Source organism: Sporothrix brasiliensis, assembly GCF_000820605.1.
Source record: "Sporothrix brasiliensis 5110 chromosome Unknown Cont12, whole genome shotgun sequence".
NCBI classification, from domain to species: Eukaryota; Fungi; Ascomycota; class Sordariomycetes; order Ophiostomatales; family Ophiostomataceae; genus Sporothrix; species Sporothrix brasiliensis.
This window is the reverse complement of record NW_024467131.1, coordinates 221,768-244,418: the sequence shown is the minus strand read 5'-3', so window position 1 is coordinate 244,418 and position 22,651 is coordinate 221,768. Positions and strand designations below refer to the sequence as shown.

Here is a 22,651-nt window from a genome sequence, read left to right as displayed (position 1 = left end):
AACCCTTTTCTCGGGATTTCGTTGCCATTTCGATAAGAGCTCTTCGATTGCGCGTGGTCCTCTTGCCGTTACTTGATTGATCGACCGTCGTTTCTACACAATCAATCTAGTTTGCAGAGTAAGTTTATCATCCTCAGCCTCGGCTTTCCTTCCGCTCTACCTTGACCGTTCTGGTCGTCTTCCCGGCGCTTCGCACTGCTGTGATCGCGAAGAAGCACGGAACACGGCGGCCAGTGACCAAACGGGCAGCACGCAGAGAGATTCCATTCACGGCCTCGTGTGCACTGGCGTACCACCACAGGCTGTTGTGCCATCATCCACCGTGCTCGCAACGTCGCGCGCTTCCGTTCCTCAATCTTCCCATCTCTGCACTGACTTGTTCTGTCACATACGGTCTCCAACTAAGTGGCCTTGTATGCTCGGTTCTTTATTGGTTCCTCGTACACTGACGTTGACCTACCCTTTCGCGTGGCAAACCTCCATCGCTTCCTCCGTACCATTTATCTCAACGCTCTGCTGCTATCATGTCGTCGGGAAGCATACCTGCTAACAAGTCACTCGCGTATAGGGCTCGTTTGAGGTTGAGATTGAGTAGCATCACCATGTCTACCAACAACAGTACGAGTGATCCGGGGGCGGTCACCACGCCCTCGGCGCCGTTGAGCTCTCATGGTGGTGGTGATGTAACCACACCTTCTAACACTCCTTCAGCTTCTACGCCGACGACGGTCAGCGAACCTACCACCCATTCTACAACATCTGAGCCTTCAAATCCCACGACGCCGACCACTCCCACCACCGCAACGCCAACTTCGACCCCGCCAACGTCGTCGTCTTCTTCGACACGTGCACCCCCTACCACATCGTCAGAACAGCCTGCTACCTCCTCAACTCCTCCCCCGCCGCCGACAACCTCCTCGACACCACCTGACAGCACGACATTTGTGACGCCTACGGACCAGGGTACCAGTACCAGCACTTTCACAATCACGCAGGTCACGCAAGCGCCGACGCATACCACCCCGTCGCACACGACAAGCTCTGCCAGCACAACGTCTGGCGGTGCGGCTGTTGGCCCGACGGGCAGCTCGGGCAGTGGTCTTTCCAGCGCCGGCAAGATTGCCGTCGCCGTTGTTGTCCCCATTGCTGCTGTCGCTCTGCTGCTCCTTGCCGGCATCTACTTCTGGCGGAAACGCAAGCAGCGCAAGGATGCTGAAGAGGAGCGTCGCAAGGAGGTCGAGGACTACACATTCAACCCCAATGGCGACCGCGACCTGGCTGCCCTTGCCGCGGGGGGCGCTTCCGGCGCCAACGGCTATGAGATGATGAAGGAAGATGCCAACTCCTCCGGCTACCGCGGCTGGGGCACGACGACTCTTGCTGGCTCGACGGGCCGGAAAGCTTCGACGACTATGTCGGGTGGCGCTGCCGGCGGTCCCGCCTTCTCGGATGCTACTTCGCCTACGCGCGGCGGGCCGTCGGACGGCCGTTCGGGCGATGTTGCGTATACGGACGGCACGCAGTCCCCCGAGGGCGAGATTCTGGGTGCTATGGGCCCGTCCGCCGGCAACAACCGCGCTGCGGATGTCCGCCGAGGCCCTTCGAACGCCTCGTCTTCCTACAGCGCAGGTGCTCACTCGGACGGTTCGGGCGATGGTGGCGTGGCCGGCTATGCCAATGCTGCGGATGCGACCTACTACAACCAGTATGGCGGCAACAACCCGTACGCCGAGAACCCCTACGTCAGCCCGCCTCGGCCCTCTGAGCTGGCCGGCGCGCCTGTTATTCGCGACAACCCGGCGCGGCGCAACACGCGCATCGAGAGCCCAGCGCACTACCCTCAGCAGAGTGCCAACGTCTCACAGAACTTTTAGTGGTTTTGTTGAGCTGATTTCATTACTTTCTCAACGACGTCCTCTGTTTGCATTGTATTTCGTCCTCTCTTTAGCGTTTTAACGGTCTTTTGTGTCTCTGCCCCTTTACCGTCGTCTCTCACTTTTTTTTTCCCCTTTCACCCTGTCTACTTTATAGCACACATACCATCCGACCGCATATCTATCTCTCCATCGCTAATATTGTTTCTTTCCCTTTCATCGCTTGTCTCTTTTTTCTTTTCCTTCAATATCCATACATATTCTCTTCCCCACGAAATGGCAAAAGCGTCGCATTGGACTCTTGGATGTGTGCAGCACAGCACATTCCGGGGGCTTTGCTCTTTTTTGTTTGTTTCTCTGCACATATGTCTTTCCCTGCGTTTTCATCTATTTATTTAATTTAGTTTTTGGTGTATGCAGCGTCGTTTGACTGCTTTTGTTCACTTGGGGGATAGCTGAGGGAGACAACATGCTCTTCTTTTTCTATTCCTTTTTGAATACGTGAGAGAGCAGCATATCATCCACACTTTTCTAATTGGTATACAGCATACTTTCAAAAACGTCTGTGACTACGTGCTATCATTATGTACTTTGGATATGTGTCGAAAGTAATATACCGCCCTACAGGTGGCTCTGAACCGCGCCGCGTTTGGTATCCAAACGGTCCCGCTGGCCGTCGCCTTCGCTCAGCGCCGTCCGGTCCCACCAGAAGCGGCACTGTGCCAGTTCATAGTCGGAGAGGCTCCGGAGGGCCGCTGCCGTGCCCGGCTTCGCCTCGGGCCCACCCGTGCGTTGTTCGGGCGGCACCCGCTCGTCGTTGCCCTGCCCAAACACCATGAGCAAACCTTTGCCGTCACCGCTTGCCCGTGAAAAAGGGGACACGAAGGGCGCCCACGGCACAGCCGCGGCGCCAGCGGCGCCCTGTTCGCCGTCCCCATTGGGGTTGCCGACGGGGCTGGCGGCAAACCGCACCCACGCGCCGTGCATGGCGTCGGCCACGGCCAGCAGGCCCGGGTGGCCCCGCAGCACGGCCATGCTGTGCGCCACGCACGACTGGTTGTCGCCGTGGTTGGCCGTGTTCCAGTGCAAGGCGCGCGCCGCATACTCGTACAGGTACACGTTGCTGTTGGCGGGGTTCGTCGACAGGTAGTGCGCCGTCTGCAGGACGGGGCAGATGTAGGCATAGTGGGCGTACGCGGCCTCGAGGCGGGCCCACTGGCGGCCGGTGACGCCCGGCGGGTAGGGTTCCGGCATGACGTACGGCGAGGTCTCGGGGTGTGTGACGGGGTCCGGGTACACGCGCGCCAGCTCGTCGAGGTCGTCGCTCGTCAGGCCGGGGACGAGGTCGGCAAAGAACGTGCGGAAGTCGGCATCGGTGTCGGCGCGGCCGGCGTCGCCCGGCACAAACAGGGTCCCCTCGTTGGTGTTGAAGCCGGTCATGACGGGAATACGGGGTGCAAAGCCGGCTTGCCAGGCGCGCAGAGGCGTCTGGCGAATCACATGGCCGTCCACGACGGGCTGGAACGGCCAGCAGACGCTGGCGGCGTAGTCGTTCCAGACCGTGCGGCTGGCGGCGACGATGGTCGACAGCGGCAGGCCGCGCAGGTACGCGAGGATGTCGCGATGCTCCTGTGCGCCGGCGGCCACGAGGAACGCACGCAGCTGCGCCCGAGGCCGCGGGTGGTCCGGGCTCCACAGGGAGCGGGCCGTGGGCGCGCCGGACTCGAGGATGGCCTTGTGGAAAGGCGCCTTGCCAGGGGGGTAGTGAAGGATGTGATGGCCAATCTATACAAGAAACGGAGAAAAAAGTGGTCGGGTCAGCAAACACGGAACACGCAAGTGCAAGGGACGTCGAACGACTCACCGAATGCGCACCGGCGCTCAGCCCCATGATGGTGACGTTGTTGGGGTCGCCGCCAAAGCAGCGGATGTTGTTCTGCACCCACGAAAAGAGCAACTGCTGATCCCGGAGGCCCAGGTTCAATGGTGCACTGCTGTCGTCCGCGCTGTCGCCGTCCTTGCCGTCCTTGCCGTCCTCGGCAGCCGTCTGCCAGCCAAGGAAGCCCAGGGCACCGACGCGGTAGTTGAAGCTGACGCCCACGACGTCGCGCTCTGCATACGCCACGAAGCTCGCCATGTCGCGCTCGACGCCCATGCCATTGTTAAAGGCACCGCCGTGCACGTAGACGACGACGGGCAAGGGCCCGGCAGGAATGCGCGTCCCCTGGCCCGTCGTCTGTCCCGTCGTCTGTCCCGCCGTCTGTCCCGCCAACGAGGGCCGGTACACATTCGCGTTGAGGCAGTCCTCGCCCTCGGGGACAAACGGGTTGGGCGCCACGCCGGGGCACCGCTGGCCCAATTGCGTGGCCGGAATCACGCGGCTGTGCCGGTCGCCCGTGCCGCGCGCGTCCACGACCACGGGCTCGGGCGCCCGGAAGCGGTTGCCGCCCGCCGTCGACTTTGCATACGGGATGCCGAGGAAGACGTCGAGTGCTTTCGGCAGGGCCGCCTGCTGCGGGATCGGGAGAGGCTCCCCAGAGGAGGAGGATGAAGATGAGGGTGAGGCTCCTGGTCCAGCGCCGACGCCCAAGCCGAGGCCGGCCGACTCAACAACGTTCTGGCCAACGGCCACCACGCGCCCTTCGTAGGTGCCCTGGGGCAGGCGCACGCAGGGCGGTGCGCGACCGGCCAGGTCGGCAGCTGCTGGTTTTCCGCTGGCGGTGTGAGGTGCCATGGCGCCGCTGCTTTGTCGAATCCGTGTTTGCCGATGGCGCTGGAGGCATCGGGCCGCGATTGCACCTGTGAAAGCCACCGACAGGAAAGCCCACGAGAGCCAGGAAGCGTGCTCGAGGTGGATGGAAGGCGAGCCCATCGCGTCGGTTGTTGCTTGCTTATTGCTTATTGCTTCTTGTCTGGCACTATGCAGCCGCGCCGGTTACGGGATGGTGAGCTGCTTGTTGTAGTGGCTTCTCCGCATCTCCGTTGTGCCAAAAAAGCAAAGCTTAGGTTGTATTAACGCCAAAATGCTGGCCCATTTGTGTGGGACGCATGTTTAGCCCGCTCCAATGATGAAAATATCGGCACTAATAAGCCGGACCGCTCAGGATGCTTTGCTGGACTGTACCATATACGAGGTCGTTGTGCTCCGTCCTGCAGGATGCAACATTGTTCGGAATATGTGGTCACTGACACCGGACACCGCCCCATTTCTCGCAATTGCCGTCACCAAACACGAAAAGCAGCAACTTCAAATGCTGTGAGCCCGTGATAACGGGTAATTTGATGACAACTTTTTCACAGTGTGCTTTTATAAGAAAACACGTGATTATACCGAAGATGACGTTGAACGCGCTCTTTTAGTGGTAGAAAACGACGTCTCTATACGACAGCCTGTTTTAAAACAACATCCCGTTCTTAACCTTGAAAGGATTTATTAAAAAGCGTGTTGCCGGTTTTTGATGCGTGTATGACGCCTTTGAAAAGCTGGAAAGTTACTAAAAGCTATTGCGAATACATGAAAACTACCGACAGTCAATACTTGTTTAAGAAAGTATAGTAATTGGAAAAGGTAGTTCTCCCAAGTCACTCATTTTCTTCCAAGTCTCACGTCGCCTTTGATACGGTAAGAGTAATTCGTTGATTGCAAAATACTGTTCCAATGAGACCAAACATACTCAAAAGTAAACAAGACTCAAAACACTACCAAGAACAAAAGCGCTTGGTTTCGTCCCACAGTTAGATCTTCGACCGCTCACTTTGCCCTCGATCCACTGTGCCCTACAGCCTGTCCAAAACGCCCTCACAAAAGACAGACCCAACAAAGGAAACGTGCACGCTCGCGTTTGCGTGGCTACCAGTAATGGATGACATCGATCCCAAATGGGTATGCGGTGGGGACGACGATAATACAAGAAAAGAAAGCCTCAATGACTGGCACAAACACAGGTGCTTGAACACAGAAACAAAGGGGTAAATGGGCATGGAGAAACAGAGAGAGAAAGAAAAGAAATGAACGAATGTTTGTCGTTAATCATAGTGGCCCCCGTGGCCGTCTCTACCGTCAGCAGCTGTTTTCATGCCGTCGTGGTCTTCTTGGCCTTCAGCTTCTGTTTTTCGGCCCACTCTCGGCTGAGCGCCCTAGATCTCTCAGCTGCCTCCTGACGGGCCTGCCTGGCGATCGCTTCACGTTCCCGCTTCTCACGGTCGCGATCCGAAGAGAGGATGCTGTCTCGCTGGAGAATCTCTCTGCCCCGTAGCTTTTGGTACTGCACATCTTCAACCGAGATTGTGCTCCGCTTTCCGCTGATGCTACCAGTGGACGTCGACGTAGCCCTGCTCATCTGTCCGGCTGCTGTGGGCGACGATCCCAGCGCCGGTCCGCGCCCACGAGTCACTTGGCCCGAGCTGTTGGTACGGCCCGCCGAATCGGACGAGATGACTGACAAACGTCTGTTTGCGGGTGGCGCAGACCCCGGCACGCTTAGACCACCACTTGCCATGCTGCCTTCGCCAATGATGGAGGTCCGCTTCGTTCGGGCACGACTTGAGATGGTCTCACGCGGGACTGTGCTCGGCGTGACGCTCAGTCGAACGGGTCTCGCCTTGAATTCACGCCGCTTCTTTTCTTCGTCCTCTTGCCGCCTGAGCTTGGCTTCGTGCTCTTCTCTCTTGCGTCTAGAAATTGCTTCTCCGGGAAGCTCAAAGGTTGGGATCGTCGGTGGCTTTACCGACCGAGCCTTGCGAAGCTGCCCTGTCTTTGCCGTGGTTGGTTTGGCCCCAACAGCCGCCGCCGCAGCGGCTGCTGACATGCGAGCCTCGCGTTGTTCCTTTAGTCTGCGTGCCACAGCCTCACCTGGAAGCTCAAATGTCGATGTTGTAGGCGGCTTGCTCGACTTTACTGGCGGTTTCGGCGGAAGTAGACTCAGCGGGCGAGCAACACTCAGCCTCTTCGTAGCAGCGCTGGTCGTGGCAGCCGGTGTCTCCTCCGTTGACTTCGTCGCCGGGTCAGGGGCGCCGGCTGACTTACGCACTGATGATGTTCGGGCTACGCCAGAGGGTCTTGAGCGAACAGTGCCCGTTTTGGTAGTCGAATTTTGGGTGTCAGCGGCGCCATGGCCCGGGCTTCGGCGGTCAAAGGCCTCTTTGTCTGGCGACGCCACGCGCTTGACACGAACCATACGATGTACCGCTTCGAACTGGTCCTCTAGTCTGTCCAGCTCCTCCAGGGTATCCTCGATACGCGCAACAGAGCTTCCAGGTGAACGCGGTACGGACTGTGCCCGTTCATAGGAGCCGAGGTCAAGTGGTGCCCCAACTGGTTTGGGCGAGAGGCCGCTGAAGTCCGCCGGTACCATGCCTGTGGAATTTGGAGGTAGGAGCGTATCGATCATGGTTTCTGCTGGAGCGTGGATGTCGTTTACCTCTGCACGGTTGCTCAAGGGTGTTGCAATGAGAGTATATGTATTGACAGCTCGGTCTCTGCCTGTGACAGAGCTTCGGGACAGCGATCTCTGGCGCAAGATGTTACAGCCAAAGTACACTTTTCGGTCTTGACTGGCGCTGTCTGCCAGATCGGCAGCCGAGCAAATGCGGCGCAAGTGCTTATCTCCAACGAAATTGCCAGCGTCGCGAGGGAGAGAGAGAATCCAGTTAAAGTTCTTTGCGTCGTGCTGTTGAATGGTGGACTGTACATCAGACTCCGATAAAAGCGCAGAAAATGACTCGCGCCTGACTGAACCTGGACGCATCGCATGTCAATCATGGCATCGGGCTGCTAAATACTACTGGGTGGTTACACGTACCTGTCAGACTTGAACCTCCTTCGACACTGTCGCAAGGTTGTTCCGGAAGAGCGAAGTGGGCGTGCTTTGCGTTGCGGGCCGATTTCTGCAGCTGCAGCTTGGGGCTATGTGGCGACGCAGAAACGGTCTCTTGCGTCTGCCGTACAGTGACCTTGCAGAGTTCCGAAGTGACCGCTTCCTTCTCGGGAGGGCTGTAAATGTGAAAGTTACTCAGAACGTCGGCCAGCGAGTCTGGGGTGGCGATGCTTGCTGGAACGTGGACGTCGGCCTTGGCCTTGGGATGCCGGTTGCGTGAAGTAATAACCTGTGCTAGGTTCTGTACATTCTGCAACGCTCCAATGCTCAGTTCCTCCAGATAAGATGAACGAACGGGCGTATTGGGCTCCTTGTCATCCGAGATCGTAGGCGTCGAAGGTGCTCCAACAAGTCTGGAAGGACTGACGTTCTCAGAACCCGTCACGAAACCAGCATGATTTGTGGGCTGTAGTTGGGGGGCCATGTGGTCGAGGGCCTTCGAGGCAGGGACGTCGCCCTTTTCTGCGACTCAATGAAGAAAAGGGGTCCCGGATTTATTCTTCAGAGGGGTCAGACCAGCGAGGGGGGTGGAATCTTTGAAACAGTGCGCCTCAATCAGCGTCAACCGCGTGGAAGACGAGATCAAATTCCAATGAAACCAACGCTAACGGGTTGGTCCTGGGAGCTGGGCCCCTTTGGCCAAAAGAAAGGAAACGGGTTTTCGGTATGAGCAGGGGGTTGTGGAAAGGGCACAAGGGGGCAGCAATTTCGTGGGAGAGGGAATTGGGAAAAGCGCCAACTCGGGGCCAGGGGTGGTCGCGAGTCGTGAAACGGCTCGCTGCTGATATTCGGCGCTCTTATGCCTTCGGGTTTGGTGTGATTGATTGCCAGAAACATGAGGCTAAAATGCAAATGTGTCACGGCGATTGGAGGTTGTAGAGATAGGTTTGTAGAAGAGTTTTGAAGCAGAGGGAAGCGTTAGTTGAAGTGGAGATGTTGCGTTTTTGTGTTGCTCCCCGATCGTAGATTTTGTTTATTTTTGGGCAACCGAAAGCTGTTCGCTCCTTCCGTTTTCTTGCCCTCCTGCAGCTTTTTCGCGCACCTTCCGTGTTGACAACAAATAGTCGCGTTGCGAGTGCGGGAAGGTGCAGGTGGGACGGCAAGTGCAACAGAGATGATGACGGAGCACACGCTTCTGCAAGTCCATCAAACTCCTTCCATAATGATCGTACGCAGTGCGAGTGCTCTTGACACTCAATAAGTCGGCTATTATTTATTGCCTTCGCAGCTGAGACGGCGAGTGCAGTCGAGGGGACACATATGTTGTACAGAGTCATACGACGCGGACTGCTTTGTTGTTCAATATGTTCATTATTCATACAATTATCGTCTTGTCATATAACGTTCCCTCAACCTTTCTGCGAATCTACCAGAAACACCTGTTGGAAAGGTTTTGTTTCGAACCTGTAAACAGCCAAATATGACTAATAAACGCGTTTTTGACGCGACTTGCCGACAACGCGTTGCTGGTTTGAGCCGTTGACGAAAGTGGGGTACGCACCACCAACTTTCAGAGCCAGTTTGGCAACGGCGACCATTTTGGCCGCTTGGTAACAGAGGCGCGACGGACAGCGACCATGGGCCTTCTGACGTGGTTGGTAGCGTCCGTAGCTGACGGTCTGGAGCAACAAATAACTGGCGTGGGCGTGGCTTCCCTTGTGCTGGGCAGCTCTTTTCAAAAGTAGGGGGCCAAGTCTGGGACCCGCCATGAGCCTCATGATGCCTCGCCCTCTTCTTCCAAAGCGGCAGCGGCGGCAGCGGCCTCGTCTGCTTGTGCTTGCAGGCTCGGAGCGTGTTCCGTGGGAATGCGCACGAGCATCTGCGGAAGGGAAACGGAGCTGTCCTCGTTCTCTGTCGGCGCCCGGGGCAGTTTTGCTTCATTGTGTTAGAGATCCAGAATGCCAACAAAAACGTGTAAATATGCCCACATGCAGACAACCTACTTGATGCCATATTGATTGCCCGCAGCACATTATGCCAGTTGGCCATTACGGTTGCAATCGCTGCGATGCTACTGTTAGCCATCAGTCTCGAACCGGTCAAGAGCATCCGGCGCTGTCGCCGCTCAATTTGCATACCTTCGGTTCCGTCAGACAGTGTCGACAGCTTCTCTTCGAGCGCCTCCATTTGCGAGGCCACCGCAGCACTGAGGTCGCGCAGCTGCTTCAGGTTCTCGAGCTCCTCGCGCTTTTCGTTGACGCGCGCCTGGAGCGACATGCCTGTCGATGCGCCAGACACAGATGTCTGCCGCAGGTGCCCAGACGGTATCGATCGTGAAGAAAAGGCCATTGTCGCCGCATCTGTATGCACTTTATACTAGCTGTACGTTGTGGCGCGTCGGATGTTGCCAAAAGCTGTTGACAGCAAACGGGAGCAAGCAAGCTGGTCCATTGGATATCGAACAGCCACTATTACGCGACTTTGGAAGTCGCAACTGTATGGCGGGGCATTGTTGATTGGAATGTGGCTTGTGCGTGGTGAGCCACACTCGCCACATTACCGGCCCAGCCAGATTGGGGCTGCCCGGCCAACCCTCCTGCCCAAATAAGATTGGCGTAAACAACACCCCGTAAAATTAATCGAGAAGGTGCCAATGGCACCAGGCACCATACAACCGGCGGTAGACAAAACGGCCCGGGACAGAAAAAAACGGCCTGTTGTTTGCAGGCATCGGAAGTACTAACAAAGCAGCTTCGAATCGCGAGCTTTTGTCGCGCGACCAAATTCCGCCCTTGGACAACGACGACACCACTTCCTCTCGCACTCTTCCCCTCCGGCACCGCTTCGCCATTGCTCGACACACTCCACGATATTGCTGTCGTCCTCTTTTCTCTACGTCGGTCTCCTCACCGTAATGAGAGATGGCGCGACTGAACGAACCCCCTGCGCTGGTCGATAGCTACGACAACTGTGCGTGAAGCCATTGTTTTTTTTTTCTCTTTGGAAGACATCTTTGCCTCCTTGGACTTGTCTCCTTTGTTAACATAAGCAGTGCGGCGCAAGTTCCTGCGCCAGAACAGAGACATCGCCCGTGTCAACTCGAACCAGTCGCTTCGCATCCGCGGCCTCGAAAACGAATGCGCACGACTCCTGTCCGAAAACCTGGAGCTGCGTGGTCAGGTCTTGCGCCTTGAAAAGGAGATCGACGACAACAAGTCCCAGCGCGTGGCCGACCATGCCCTGCAAATAAAGCAAAAGATGGAGGCCCAGCTCTTCGAATTGGGCTCTCTCCTTGCCACCTTTGGCCTCGAACCACCGGCCAAGAGACAGTCGCCCGTGGCTCTACGACGCGCCGATAAGCCCGCAAGACTGAGCCTTTCGAGGGAGGCCGTGTCGCCGCTGCAGAGAAAACCGCCTGCTCTTTCGCCGAGCGAGGCAGAGAGTCTTGCAATCCAAGAAGGCCGCCTGCCGCCAATCTACGAAACTAAGAGCTTCCCGCGGAAGACTCTCAGGTACGTCCTGGGTTTTGTGTCTTATGAATTGTCCTCACTTGCTCGTAGTGCTGACGGATACTCCTAGCCGAGACGAAATCCTCGCCATCCCGTCCGACGAGAGTGAAACGGCTGGTTCCCCCGTGCTTGGCCCTCCGCCAGTCTCTCGCCTCCTCCACGTTGACCGGACGATTTCAGTGGACCCGACGAAGAAAACAACGGAGAACACCGTCCAGAAAGCTGAGCCCGCACCGAAGCTCAAGACAACTGCTACAGTGAAAGAGCCTTCCAATGGCAGCAATGCGGAGGAAGTACCTGTAGCCAAGGTCTCGCAACCAGCACCACCTCCCAGTATCGCAAAGTCGAAATCCGAGCCCGAGACGACGGCCGCTACCATTCGCACCGTAAGCACAAACGCAAAAACGGTAGAACCATCATCGGCGCTCGAAACTTCTGCTGCCCCAACCTCTGCCGCCCCCGCTGCACCAGCTGCAGCGGCTTCGACCCCGTCTTCAAAACCCGCTGGAAAGAGGAAGTTCGCTGTCAATGATGAGAACGCTGTTGCTCGTGGGATGAAGGCCGGGGAGGCGCTTGGCAAGGCGTCGGCACCGATTGATCGCAGTGTGCCAACACGGGAGCTGAAAAATCCGAGGAGCATAAGAAGCCTCGTCAACAGTCGTAAGGAGTCGAATGAGACTCACGGCGACGTCAAGACTACCGTGGGAGGAAGAAAGCCCCTGGCTGCAAAGAACGCAAATGAAGACATCTCGTCGCCTCGGAAGCAGGCTCTGAACGACGCATCCGGAAAGCACAAGGGAGGCAACGGAAACACCCACAAAGCGGTACAACTTGGAGGCCGTATGCGGAACCGCATGAAGTCGCCCTTGGTCGTGGATATCCCGGACACAACATCACCGGCTGCTGTTGACGTCAAGGTCAATGATGACAAGAGCGACAACACCCGCAAGCCTACTACACCTTTGCCCTCTAATGACCAAGCACCAGGACACGTCGATGTCGACAGCGAGCCATTGCCCGAACTTGAACCAGAAGCCCCGTGTCCTTGTACACCACCCCCTGCAACGGCAACAATTCTCACCTCTCAGCGCCTCGTGCCTACCCACGTTGAAGGCCGCGACACCCCGCCGCCGGCTGACATTTCCTCCCATGGCGAGACGTCTCGGCCTAATAGACGATCACGCGCCTCGGTCAGCTATGCAGAGCCCAACCTGCGGGACAAAATGCGACGTCCGACAAAGGAACTCTTCGACGCCGTCGCAGGCGAGGGGAAATATGTTCAGCGCCAGAGTCACCAGCCCCACCAAGATGGCCAAGATATAGCAGCGATGACCACGGTTGCGAAATCCGATTTGCTAGTTCCGCGGCCCCACGAGCAACAACCTAGGGAGGACAAGGCTGCACAGACTCAGCTCGTCACGGATTCGGACAAGCGCCAGCCACGAGCGTCGTCAGTCGGCGAGCAAAAGGCAATCAACAAGCCCGATTCCGAAGCTGAGGGGACAAACAGGTCAGCGGCTGATCAGGACCCATATGAATTCACGGTCGCTTCATCTCCATCCCAAGAGGCCGAGGACGAGGAGTGCGAAGCTAGCATGGGCAAGGCGAGAGGCGGATCAAGAAAGTCGGCTTCTTCTCGGGCTTCCCTCAAAACCACGCGGCGGTCTTCGACGACAAATACACGGGAAGATGGCACTGCGTCGGCGGATCGGCATACCCGACCATCAGCAGCACGCAAGCGTGCGTCAATGGTTGGGATGAAACGGGGATCTATGCTCGAAGACGACGAAGAAGATGCTGCCGACTCCTCCTACGAGCCACCTGCAGAAAGAGATGACGGCCAAGCCATAGAGGGCCGGGCACTATCAACACGGGACAGGATATCACGGCGACGGAGCATGATGCTATAATGATTGAGACGATGGAGTAGAACACCACACTCAAGTGGCCAGACGCGAGCATGGTGTTTCGGCGTTGTCCTTGTTTATTTATACGAACAACGCTCCTTGTTTTTGCGTTGTCATTCCTTGCCTTCAGATTCCTGCTTTTTATGTTTTCTTTTTGGCTCTCCTTGGTTTACTTGCATTTGTTGCTTCCGTTGTATGTGGAAACTGCGATTGCGACCGCGGCCGACCGTTTTATTGTTTTAGGATATCCTATTTGCCACTCATTTTCTCTGTTTTTAATGGAATGCCTTACTGTGACAAGCTTTGATGAAACTCTCAAAATACCATCCTTGTACTACATGGCATGCATCAACAGCTTTCTTCTGGCCAGAGCGAAACCCGTCGGTGACTCAAACAGACATTTGCCTGGTAAAAGTGGTATATACAGGTGTCATCGCCGGAAAGGTAAACGTAAAATAGCAAGTTACTCACGTCTGCTACAAGATAAAAACGAAACGCCAACAACAAACGAACTGAAAGCCAGAAGCCAGAAAGCACAGACATCAAAGGTTATTTCCCCCCCCCCCCCCCCCCCCCTTTCTCGTCCCCGCGCTATGCGGCCGATCCTGTCGGCTGCACAGGCTTTGAGTATGTCACCTTCTCCACTGCAACGCTCTCCGTGCCATTGGCGTCTTTGCGCAGTTGGTAGACATACAACGTAAGCGAGATGCCCTGGACGTCCATGAGGCAGAAGCTCGGCACGACCTCATCCTCGGGCTTGTCCCCATCACCGCCCCAGCCAGAAAAGTAGGCGCCCGTTGCGCTGCCAGGATTGATGAAGAACTTGTCCATGTACTCGAAACATTCAAACTTGTGGGTGCCGCCCCAGCAGAGCACGTCCACGTCCAGGCGATTGGCTTCGGCCAGCAGCAGGTCGGGCTCGTTGCTAACGAGCGTGAAGCCTTCGAGGAAACCCACGCGGATGGCGCCGTGGGTGACGACCTGGGTCAGGGGCAGGGCGGTGGCCTCGACGTCGAAGCGGCCCTTGACAATCTTGAGATCCGGCGCCACGGACCGGAGGTACTCGTAGGTGTGCTTGTCGGTGAGGTTGCCGAGACAAAGGGTCTGGCCAATCTTTCCGGGGGCAAGAAGCTTCTTGAACTGTCAAACGAGGACGCCGTGTTAGAGCGCACAGAACGCAGCGAGAGAGAGGAGGGGGGGGGGGCAATCCGCTCGATCAGGAAACGCTGGCAAGCCTACCTTTGCTGGAATGTCCAGTGCCCGGTCTGGGATGTGCAGGTCGCCGATGACGAGAATGAGGAACGCCATGGTGACTGCAGGACGCCCGCTAGACTGGTGTGTCCTTTTGTTCAATGGCGAGTCCGCAGTGTATGGAGCGAGTGTCGGTGCACTCCGAGGGCGCCAACACGGGGAGGGGGGGCAAGACGAGCCGCCCAGTTCCGTTGCTTCGCAGCCGATTCGCGGTCGACGCAGGCGGTCTGCAGCGGGTCTAGATGAGAAAGAGGGTGCGCACGAGGGTTGCTTTTGCCTTTGCTGTCGCCAGTTGCTGTTTTGCCAGAGAAGGGGCTGTCGACGAATGCGGTTGAGAGAGGGAGTATCCCGTCGCATGCCGTGGCCCAATCGCCCCTGCCTGGAATTGTCGCTTGCTAGTGGCACGTAAGCGACAGAGTGGCTGGGGCCGCGTTGCTGCCTCTTCTGGAAAGCTTTCCCAAGAAGGCAAGCTCCAGCACTCCACCTTCCCTTTTCCCCCAAATTTTCATCAGCCACTAGGACATCGCTGGACACCAAGCCACAGGGCCTGAAAACGACCCCGAAAATCGGAACCGGGGGCAACAATGGAGAACCGAGCATCAGTGGACGACCCCTCTCGGGCGGGGCTGTCGTCTTTTATGGGGCAGCGCGTGGGAGCCGCCAAATTCGCTCCTCTCCGTATGATGAACCGGCTCACCAGAGAGTGCCTGAGAGTGCCTTTGGCGGACGGCGTTCGTTCGGAGATTTAGGGCCTACACTCTCGTGAAGGGGTTCTTTAATCCCGGAGGCATCATAAAAGCGCAACCTCCAAAAGACAGGCGGGCAGGCACAACCCGCAGGACTTTGAGAAGGGAAAGCGCCACCCAGCGGAGGAAGGAACAACTGAACACTGCCCAAGCCCGCCGCACCTGTTTATCCGTGGAAAACAGCGCCGTGCCGCCCAATTGACGCAATTCTCCGGATTTATTTTCCTTTTTTAATGCCTCCGGGTCGTCTACCTCCTCTGCTTTTGTCTCCTCTCCCCCGTTCACAATGCAGCCTCTCACCATCGTCCGTCGTGCGCGCTGGCCTTGTCCCTTCCTGCCGAGTCGCCAACAAAGTACCTTCCTTAGTGCGTGGCCGTGGTCGTCTTCAGCCACTTGCAAGGCAATATTACTAAGTCAGGCAGGAGCAGCAGGCACGCCAGCAGCAAGTTCTGCGACGGCAATCACAGGCGAAGGCGGAACCCAACGCGCCTTCCACAGCGGCGCTACTGCTGCCAGAATTATGGTCCCCCCCCATCGCCGTGTCACCGACGACAGCCCCTCTGTACATCGGTTAGCAGGGATTGCTGGGCACTTGTCCGCCTCCTCGGCTTATCGACCGTCTACTACTTATTCCTCGCCCACCCCGTCAACATCAACAGTCACCCGTCGTCTTCATACCGCAACTACCGCTTCATCGCCCAAAATGTCGTCACAGTCGGATCACCCCACACTGCTCATTCCGGGCCCCATTGAGTTCGATGATGCCGTCCTCAACTCCATGAGCCACTACAGGTAATGTTCGGCCTCGATCGGCATTGCTTTCGTTCCCCGTCGGCGGCTTCTGCATGTGATTTTTTTGGGTGGGGGGGGGAGGGGGGGAGAGGACGGATATGTTCTTCGTTTTGCAATTGTTTTCTGTCGTGACGTCTTTTTTCCCATCGTCGCGCGGCCTTCCTTGACGTACGAGAACACCCTCATCTAACTGTCACAGCGAGAGCCATGTCGGCCCGGCATTTGTTTCCGTCTTCGGCGAAGTCCTCTCGGGCCTCCGCAAACTCTTCCAGTCCACCGACCCGGCCGCTCAGCCGTTTGTTATCTCCGGCTCCGGTACCCTTGGCTGGGACATTGTCGGTGCCAACCTGATCGAGAAGGGCGAGGCCGCCCTCGTCCTCGGCACGGGCTACTTCAGCGACGGCTTCGCCAACGCCCTCCGCACCTACGGCGCTGATGTCACGGAGCTCAAGGCTCCCGTCGGCAGTCGCCCCCAGCTGCCCGACATCGAGGCCGCCCTCAAGGCGAAGCAGTATAAGCTGCTGACCGTCACGCACGTCGATACCTCCACCGGCGTCCTGAGCGAGCTCCGCAACCTGTCCGAGCTCGTCCACCGCGTCTCGCCGGACACGCTCGTCATTGTGGACGGCGTGTGCTCGGTCGCCTGCGAGGAAATTGCCTTTGACGACTGGAAGCTGGACGGTGTCGTCACGGCCAGCCAGAAGGCCATTGGCGTCCCCGCTGGGCTGTCCATCTCCTTCTTCAGTGGCCGCGCCCTCCGGGCTGTGGAAAGCCGCAAGACGCCGCCCGCCGCGTACTATGCGTCGACCCAAAACTGGCTGCCGATTATGAGAAACTACGAGGCCAAGAAGCCGTCCTACTTTGCGACGCCGTCCCCCCAGCTCGTTCACGCCCTCCACACCTCCCTGGGCCAGATCCTCTCTGTGCCCCTGGCGGAGCGCTTCGCCAAGCACAAGGCGGCCTCGGACAGGATCAAGGCCGCCATCACCAGCCTGGGCCTGAAGCAGGTCGCCTCGAATCCCGAGGACCAGGCGCACGCCATGACCGCCATCTACCTGCCGGAGTCGATCCAGATCGCGCAGATCCTGCCCAGCCTGGGCAAGAAGAACGTTGTCTTTGCCGGCGGCATCCACAAGGAAATTGCCACCAAGTACATTCGTTTTGGCCACATGGGTGTCAGCATTGTAAGTCGATTCCACGCGGTCCATGTGTCCTGCCCAGTCGGGTCGTCCCATCAACCACTGCACAGACTAACGACCGTCACAGCTGGAGCCCGAGAGAGGCCACGTCGAGCGTGCCCTCAAGGCGCTCGAGGAGAGTTTGGCCGAGTTTGGTTACCAAAAAGCGTAGATCGAGCTCTGTAGAAAGTAGATACTATCCCTGTCAAGGTCTCCATCAATTGATCCGAATACCAAAGGTTATGCTTTATTTTGTCTGATTGTGTAAACGGCTTACGGCAGGGTCGCAAGGGTCATAATTGTCTTTGAGAGTTTGTGTTACAAGGACGTAATGAGGTTTGTTAAGTCCACCTCGATCACAATTAAATTGAACACAGACACAGAATTTACAAGTCCAGAACCCCCTGGTTTCCAGGTGCGTTTCGTGTGAAAAGTCGCCGACCGACAGTCTTTTGCACTGCCCAGCATAGAGTGGTCAAGTCGTTCCAACTTCGCCCTACCAAATTACTAATAACAGGAAGTGAGAAGGTCGCAAGTAGCGGTGCCTTCAAAAGTGCAGACCAGGTACATTGCGTTCACGCGCTCTCAGCCGGTGGAAGGAGAGGGGCGAACGGTCAAAACGGCCCAACGAAACCCGGCGCCCAATCCCCTCTTCGCAGCAAAAAGCCACAGAGCTTCCCTCCATCAGCTCCCAACTCCCCCCAAGACGCAGCTCCAGTAGCGCCAGGTTGCTAATCAAATGTGAAAAATCGCGGGGCTGTCCAAAGCTGCCGGTCATGGTTATGCCTGGTTCACGGCCTGGCTTCTTCTGTGCCTCCCGTAGCCCTGCGTTGTCTCCATACCGGGCCTCCGCCCCTCTCGCCTTCCCTTTCCGCTGCTGTCCTCTTGCTGTGCTCTTGCTGTTGTGGTGCTGTTTCTTGCTGCGCCAGTCCCGCCAAAGTCGATTAACTTTGCCTGTCGCTCTTGCCTGCTGCTGTTGCTAACCGTATCTTACCGCTTGCCCTCCCAGAGACCCCGCCACCTCACTTTTCCTTCTCCCAGTCTCCGCCTACGCACGACACTCGTTCCTACCCTTTCGTCCCTCCCATCTCGATCCTTCCTTTTTCACTCTCCCTCCCCCCATGCGCACTCTTTCTGCCGACCCTGCACCTGCCGACGACATCATCACGAAGGCTCCTCTCTCCTCCGACAGCATTTCCTCGCCTACAACCTCACCGAAACCCCCACAACATTCTGCTTTGACTCCTCCACCACCACACCCTTCTCCACACCCTTCACCACACGCAGTCTAGCAGCCAACGAAATCGAAACGCGTTAGACAGCGAGCGCGTTGCTTGTCTCGCGAGCGCTGCTCTTGTATCGCTTCTTACAACTCGACTTATTGTGCCGACAACTCCTCCATTTGTTCCCTTTCTTTCAATCTAAGGCTTTGTTTTGGTTGAGACATTCAGCTTTGGCACGTCCTCACTTTCTCGAAACATCCAAGGCCATTTGCATACAAAAGCTCCGCCCAGCGCATCCACCCGGCCAATCCTGTCCCCCCCCCCCCCCCCCCCCACCTCCGACAGCCTTCTCTGGACAACAAAATCTCGCCACTCTCGAGCTTGCCGTACCTCGTCCTTCTACTTACCTCACGAAGCAGTCGTCTAACCCCTCTAACCCTCTCTTCGATCCGACCTACATGAGCACCCATTGCAGCCTGTAACGTCGCGTAATCGCTTACTGGGTCTAGATCTCCAACTGCAGCTCTGGTTTGCTGGGCCTTTCCTGGCAAACACCCGTGCCCATCCTCGACACACTCTTTTCGCATTTGATATAATCTCCCTTGGGAACCTCTCCCGCGATGGCCCCCACCGTGGCAGAGCTCGATTCGGTCGTGCGCGCCTTCTATGAAGGCCGCGGCGAGCAGGTATGTCTTTCTCGGCCTTGTGATTTGTTTTCCTCCTCGTGCCGCTTGTCGTGCCTTGTCCCGTAGCTAACGTATGCCTCGCCTTTCTCTGCTTTAGCAAAAAGCTGCCGAGAGCGCCCTGAACCAATTCAAAGAGGATCCTGACGCCTGGCTCATCGTCGACAAAATCCTTTCTGAGGCCACGTACCCGCAAACAAAGTTCCTGGCGCTGCAGGTGCTCGACCATGTCATTATGACGAGATGGAAGGTCCTGCCGCGGGAACAGTGTCAAGGTATCCGCAACTTTGTCGTGCAGTTTATTATCCAGAGCTCCGACTCGGAAGAGGCCCTGCGCGAACACAAGACGCTGTTGAACAAGCTCAACCTTGTCCTGATCTCGATCCTGAAGCAGGAGTGGCCGCACAACTGGCCTACGTTCATCAACGAGATCATTACCGCCTGCCGCTCGAGTTTGTCGATTTGCGAGAACAACATGATCATCTTGCGCCTCCTCTCCGAGGAGGTCTTTGACTATTCCGCCGAGCAGATGACGTCTACAAAGACGCGCAACCTCAAGACCACCATGTGTGCCGAGTTCTCGCAGATCTTCCAGCTCTGCACCGAGATTCTCAACACGGCCACCCAGACCAGTCTGGTGAAGGCGACCCTCGAGACCCTGCTGCGCTTCTGCAACTGGATCCCTCTCGGTTACATTTTCGAGACGCCCCTCATCGACACCCTCCGCACACGTTTCCTTGAGGTTCCCGAGTTCCGCAACATCACGCTGCAGTGCCTGACCGAGATCGGCGGTCTGCAGACGTCGGGTCCGGGCCAAGTAGGCAACTACGACGAACAGCTCATCAAGATGTTCACTGAGGTCCTCACGACCATTGCCACCATCATTCCCTTGTCCATGGACCTGAAGACGACCTACCCGCAAAGCAATTCTCGGGATCAGGAATTCGTGCAGAACCTGGCACTCTTTTTGTGCAATTTCTTCACCATGCATCTCAACGTATGTATTTCGCCGTCCTGATACTCCTGATGCCCAGTGCACATTTCAGGGCATGTACTGACCAATGGCTTGTACCACCCAGCTCATCGAGAATCTACCAAACCGCGACTTCCTCACCCACGCCCATTTCTACCTCATTCGCATCTCCCAGATTGACGACCGTGAGATCTTCAAAATCACCCTCGACTACTGGCTGAAGCTTGTCCAGGAGCTGTACGAGGAGATGCAGTCTCTTCCCATGTCCGAGGCGAACCCTCTTCTCGCCATGGGCACTCTTACCTCGAACGGCGCACCCAACCCGGCCCTCCTGAACAACTACCCTCTGCGGAAGCACAAGTACAAGGAGATCCTGTCCAACCTCCGCATCGTTATGATCGAGAAGATGGTGCGTCCTGAGGAGGTGCTGATTGTCGAGAACGACGAGGGCGAGATTGTTCGTGAGTTTGTCAAGGAAAGTGACACCGTGCAGCTGTACAAGACCATCCGCGAGTGTCTTGTCTACCTCACACATCTCGACGTTGTCGACACAGAGCAAATCATGACGGAGAAACTCGCGCGCCAGGTCGACGGCTCGGAGTGGTCATGGCATAACTGCAATGTGCTCTGCTGGGCCATTGGTTCCATCTCGCTGGCCATGAACGAAGAGACGGAGAAGCGGTTCTTAGTTACCGTCATCAAGGACCTCCTGGGCCTTACGGAAATGAAGCGCGGCAAGGACAACAAGGCTGTCGTCGCGAGTAACATTATGTACATTGTCGGCCAGTATCCTCGCTTCCTGAAGGCCCACTGGAAGTTCCTGAAGACGGTCGTCAACAAACTGTTCGAATTCATGCACGAATCCCATGAGGGCGTGCAGGACATGGCCTGTGACACATTCATCAAGATTGCCAAACAGTGCCGCCGCCATTTTGTCGCCCTTCAGCCTAGCGAGCAGGAGCCGTTCATCGATGAGATTGTTCGGAACCTCCAGAAAATCACCTGCGACCTGACGCCGCAGCAGGTGCACACCTTCTACGAGGCCTGTGGTTATATGGTTTCTGCACAGGGCAACCGTAGCCAGCAGGAGCGTCTGCTTTCCGACCTCATGGCGCTACCCAACAGCGCATGGGACCAGATCATCAAGTCAGCCACAGCGGATCCTTCCATCCTCCAGGACTCCGACACGATCAAGATTATTGGCAACATCATGAAGACCAACGTTGCCGCGTGCACATCGATCGGTCCTTACTTTTACCCCCAGATCGGCCGCATCTACCTTGACCTCCTCCAGATGTACCGCGCCACCAGCCAACTTATCTCGGAGGCTGTAGCTCGTGACGGTAAGCACACGACAGGATTTATCATTATTATTTTTTAGTAAAAGAAAACAACCCCAAGCTGGGATATGCTAACATTTTGCAGGAGAAATTGCGCCCAAGACGCCCAAGGTCCGCGGTCTGCGGACAATCAAGAAGGAGATTTTGAAGCTCATCGAGGTGTTTGTCGACAAGGCCGAGGAGCTCCCGGCAGTGCGCACGCAGATGGTCCCGCAGCTGCTCGACTCGGTTTTGGTCGATTACAACCGGAACGTCCCCAACGCCCGCGACGCAGAGGTGCTGAAGGCAATGGCAGCCATCATCTCAAAGCTGGGCAGCCTGATGGAAGACCAGGTGCCCATCATCATGGAGAACGTGTTCGAGTGCACGCTGGAGATGATCAACAAGGATTTCTCCGAGTTCCCCGAGCACCGTGTGGAGTTTTTCAATCTGCTGCGGGCTATTAACCTGCACTGCTTCCCAGCGCTCCTGAAGCTCGACAACCGCCAGTTCAAGTTTGTCATCGATGCCTGCCTGTGGGCTAGCAAGCACGACAACCGCGACGTCGAGGCCGCCGGTCTGGGTATGTGCCTGGAGCTGATCAACAACGTCGCCGAGAAGACGGACACATCGACTGCCAACGCGTTTTTCAACCAGTTCTTCATTCTCATCCTGCAGGACGTATTCTACGTTCTCACCGACACAGACCACAAGGCAGGCTTCAAGACCCAGTCCTCGCTCCTGGTGCGAATGTTCTACCTCGTCGATCCCGCTGATGGCTCGGCTCCCAAGATCCAGGGCCCTATCTACCAGCCAGACCAGGCGCAGGCCAACACGCCCAACCGCGAGTTCCTGACCAACTACGTCGCCAACCTTTTGCGCAACGCCTTCAGCAACCTACAACCGTACGTTGTCCTACGTGTATACGTGTATTATTTTACTTGTCTCATCGCACTACTAACGCAATGCAGTGGCCAAATTCAAGCCTTTGTGGAGAGCCTCTTCACGTTAAACACGCAGTACGACAAGTTCCGCTTAAGCTTGCGCGACTTCCTCATCTCGCTGCGGGAATTCTCAGGCGACAACGCCGAGCTGTATCTGGCCGAGAAGGAGCAGGCCGAGAGCGATGCTAAGCAGGCCGACATTGAGCGGCGGTCCAAGGTGTCTGGTCTGCTCAAGCCCTCTGAGCTTGACCAGGACGACGAACTGTGACTGGGCGAAGAGCTCAGGACCGAGTTTGCACCTGTATATTATGCGGACAGGGCATCGACGACAGCGATAGGGACGAAGACTGTCGGCAAGTCTGCGAGCCGTGCCAGTGAAAACAAGAAGGGCGTTCAAGACGACGACTTTGACGCGTGGGAGTTATACGGCGTCTAA

General features: G+C 56.8%; 8 protein-coding genes across 8 annotated transcripts; 4 read left to right on the top strand and 4 right to left on the bottom strand.

Annotated features, from left to right (window-relative positions):
• Positions 1–602: 602 nt before the first annotated feature.
• On the top strand, positions 603–1,874 carry SPBR_03955 (uncharacterized protein; the record flags this gene model as incomplete). Its single annotated transcript, XM_040762243.1, has 1 exon — positions 603–1,874. One exon carries the CDS (start codon positions 603–605, stop codon positions 1,872–1,874), a length of 1,272 nt encoding a protein of 423 aa, XP_040623257.1.
• Positions 1,875–2,495: 621 nt separating this feature from the next.
• Positions 2,496–4,746, bottom strand: SPBR_03916 (uncharacterized protein; the record flags this gene model as incomplete). Its single annotated transcript, XM_040762204.1, has 2 exons — positions 2,496–3,659; positions 3,739–4,746. The coding sequence occupies 2 exons, from the start codon at positions 4,744–4,746 to the stop codon at positions 2,496–2,498; spliced, it is 2,172 nt and encodes a 723-aa protein (XP_040623256.1).
• Positions 4,747–5,947: 1,201 nt separating this feature from the next.
• SPBR_03952 (uncharacterized protein) lies at positions 5,948–7,264 on the bottom strand (the record flags this gene model as incomplete). Its single annotated transcript, XM_040762240.1, has 1 exon — positions 5,948–7,264. The coding sequence occupies one exon, from the start codon at positions 7,262–7,264 to the stop codon at positions 5,948–5,950; it is 1,317 nt and encodes a 438-aa protein (XP_040623255.1).
• A 2,200-nt stretch (positions 7,265–9,464) lies between these two features.
• Positions 9,465–10,039, bottom strand: SPBR_04008 (DASH complex subunit DAD2; the record flags this gene model as incomplete). Its single annotated transcript, XM_040762295.1, has 2 exons — positions 9,465–9,625; positions 9,694–10,039. 2 exons carry the CDS (start codon positions 10,037–10,039, stop codon positions 9,465–9,467), a joined length of 507 nt encoding a protein of 168 aa, XP_040623254.1.
• A 572-nt stretch (positions 10,040–10,611) lies between these two features.
• Positions 10,612–13,109, top strand: SPBR_03907 (shugoshin family protein; the record flags this gene model as incomplete). Its single annotated transcript, XM_040762195.1, has 3 exons — positions 10,612–10,660; positions 10,743–11,202; positions 11,270–13,109. The coding sequence occupies 3 exons, from the start codon at positions 10,612–10,614 to the stop codon at positions 13,107–13,109; spliced, it is 2,349 nt and encodes a 782-aa protein (XP_040623253.1).
• A 588-nt stretch (positions 13,110–13,697) lies between these two features.
• Positions 13,698–14,414, bottom strand: SPBR_04002 (calcineurin-like phosphoesterase; the record flags this gene model as incomplete). The annotated part of the gene is made up of 2 exons (XM_040762289.1): positions 13,698–14,246; positions 14,346–14,414. The coding sequence occupies 2 exons, from the start codon at positions 14,412–14,414 to the stop codon at positions 13,698–13,700; spliced, it is 618 nt and encodes a 205-aa protein (XP_040623252.1).
• A 1,392-nt stretch (positions 14,415–15,806) lies between these two features.
• Positions 15,807–17,245, top strand: SPBR_03944 (alanine-glyoxylate transaminase; the record flags this gene model as incomplete). The annotated part of the gene is made up of 3 exons (XM_040762232.1): positions 15,807–15,895; positions 16,095–17,079; positions 17,162–17,245. The coding sequence occupies 3 exons, from the start codon at positions 15,807–15,809 to the stop codon at positions 17,243–17,245; spliced, it is 1,158 nt and encodes a 385-aa protein (XP_040623251.1).
• A 1,671-nt stretch (positions 17,246–18,916) lies between these two features.
• On the top strand, positions 18,917–22,651 carry SPBR_03891 (exportin-1; the record flags this gene model as incomplete). Its single annotated transcript, XM_040762179.1, has 6 exons — positions 18,917–18,982; positions 19,080–19,976; positions 20,059–21,295; positions 21,378–22,176; positions 22,243–22,479; positions 22,534–22,651. The coding sequence occupies 6 exons, from the start codon at positions 18,917–18,919 to the stop codon at positions 22,649–22,651; spliced, it is 3,354 nt and encodes a 1,117-aa protein (XP_040623250.1).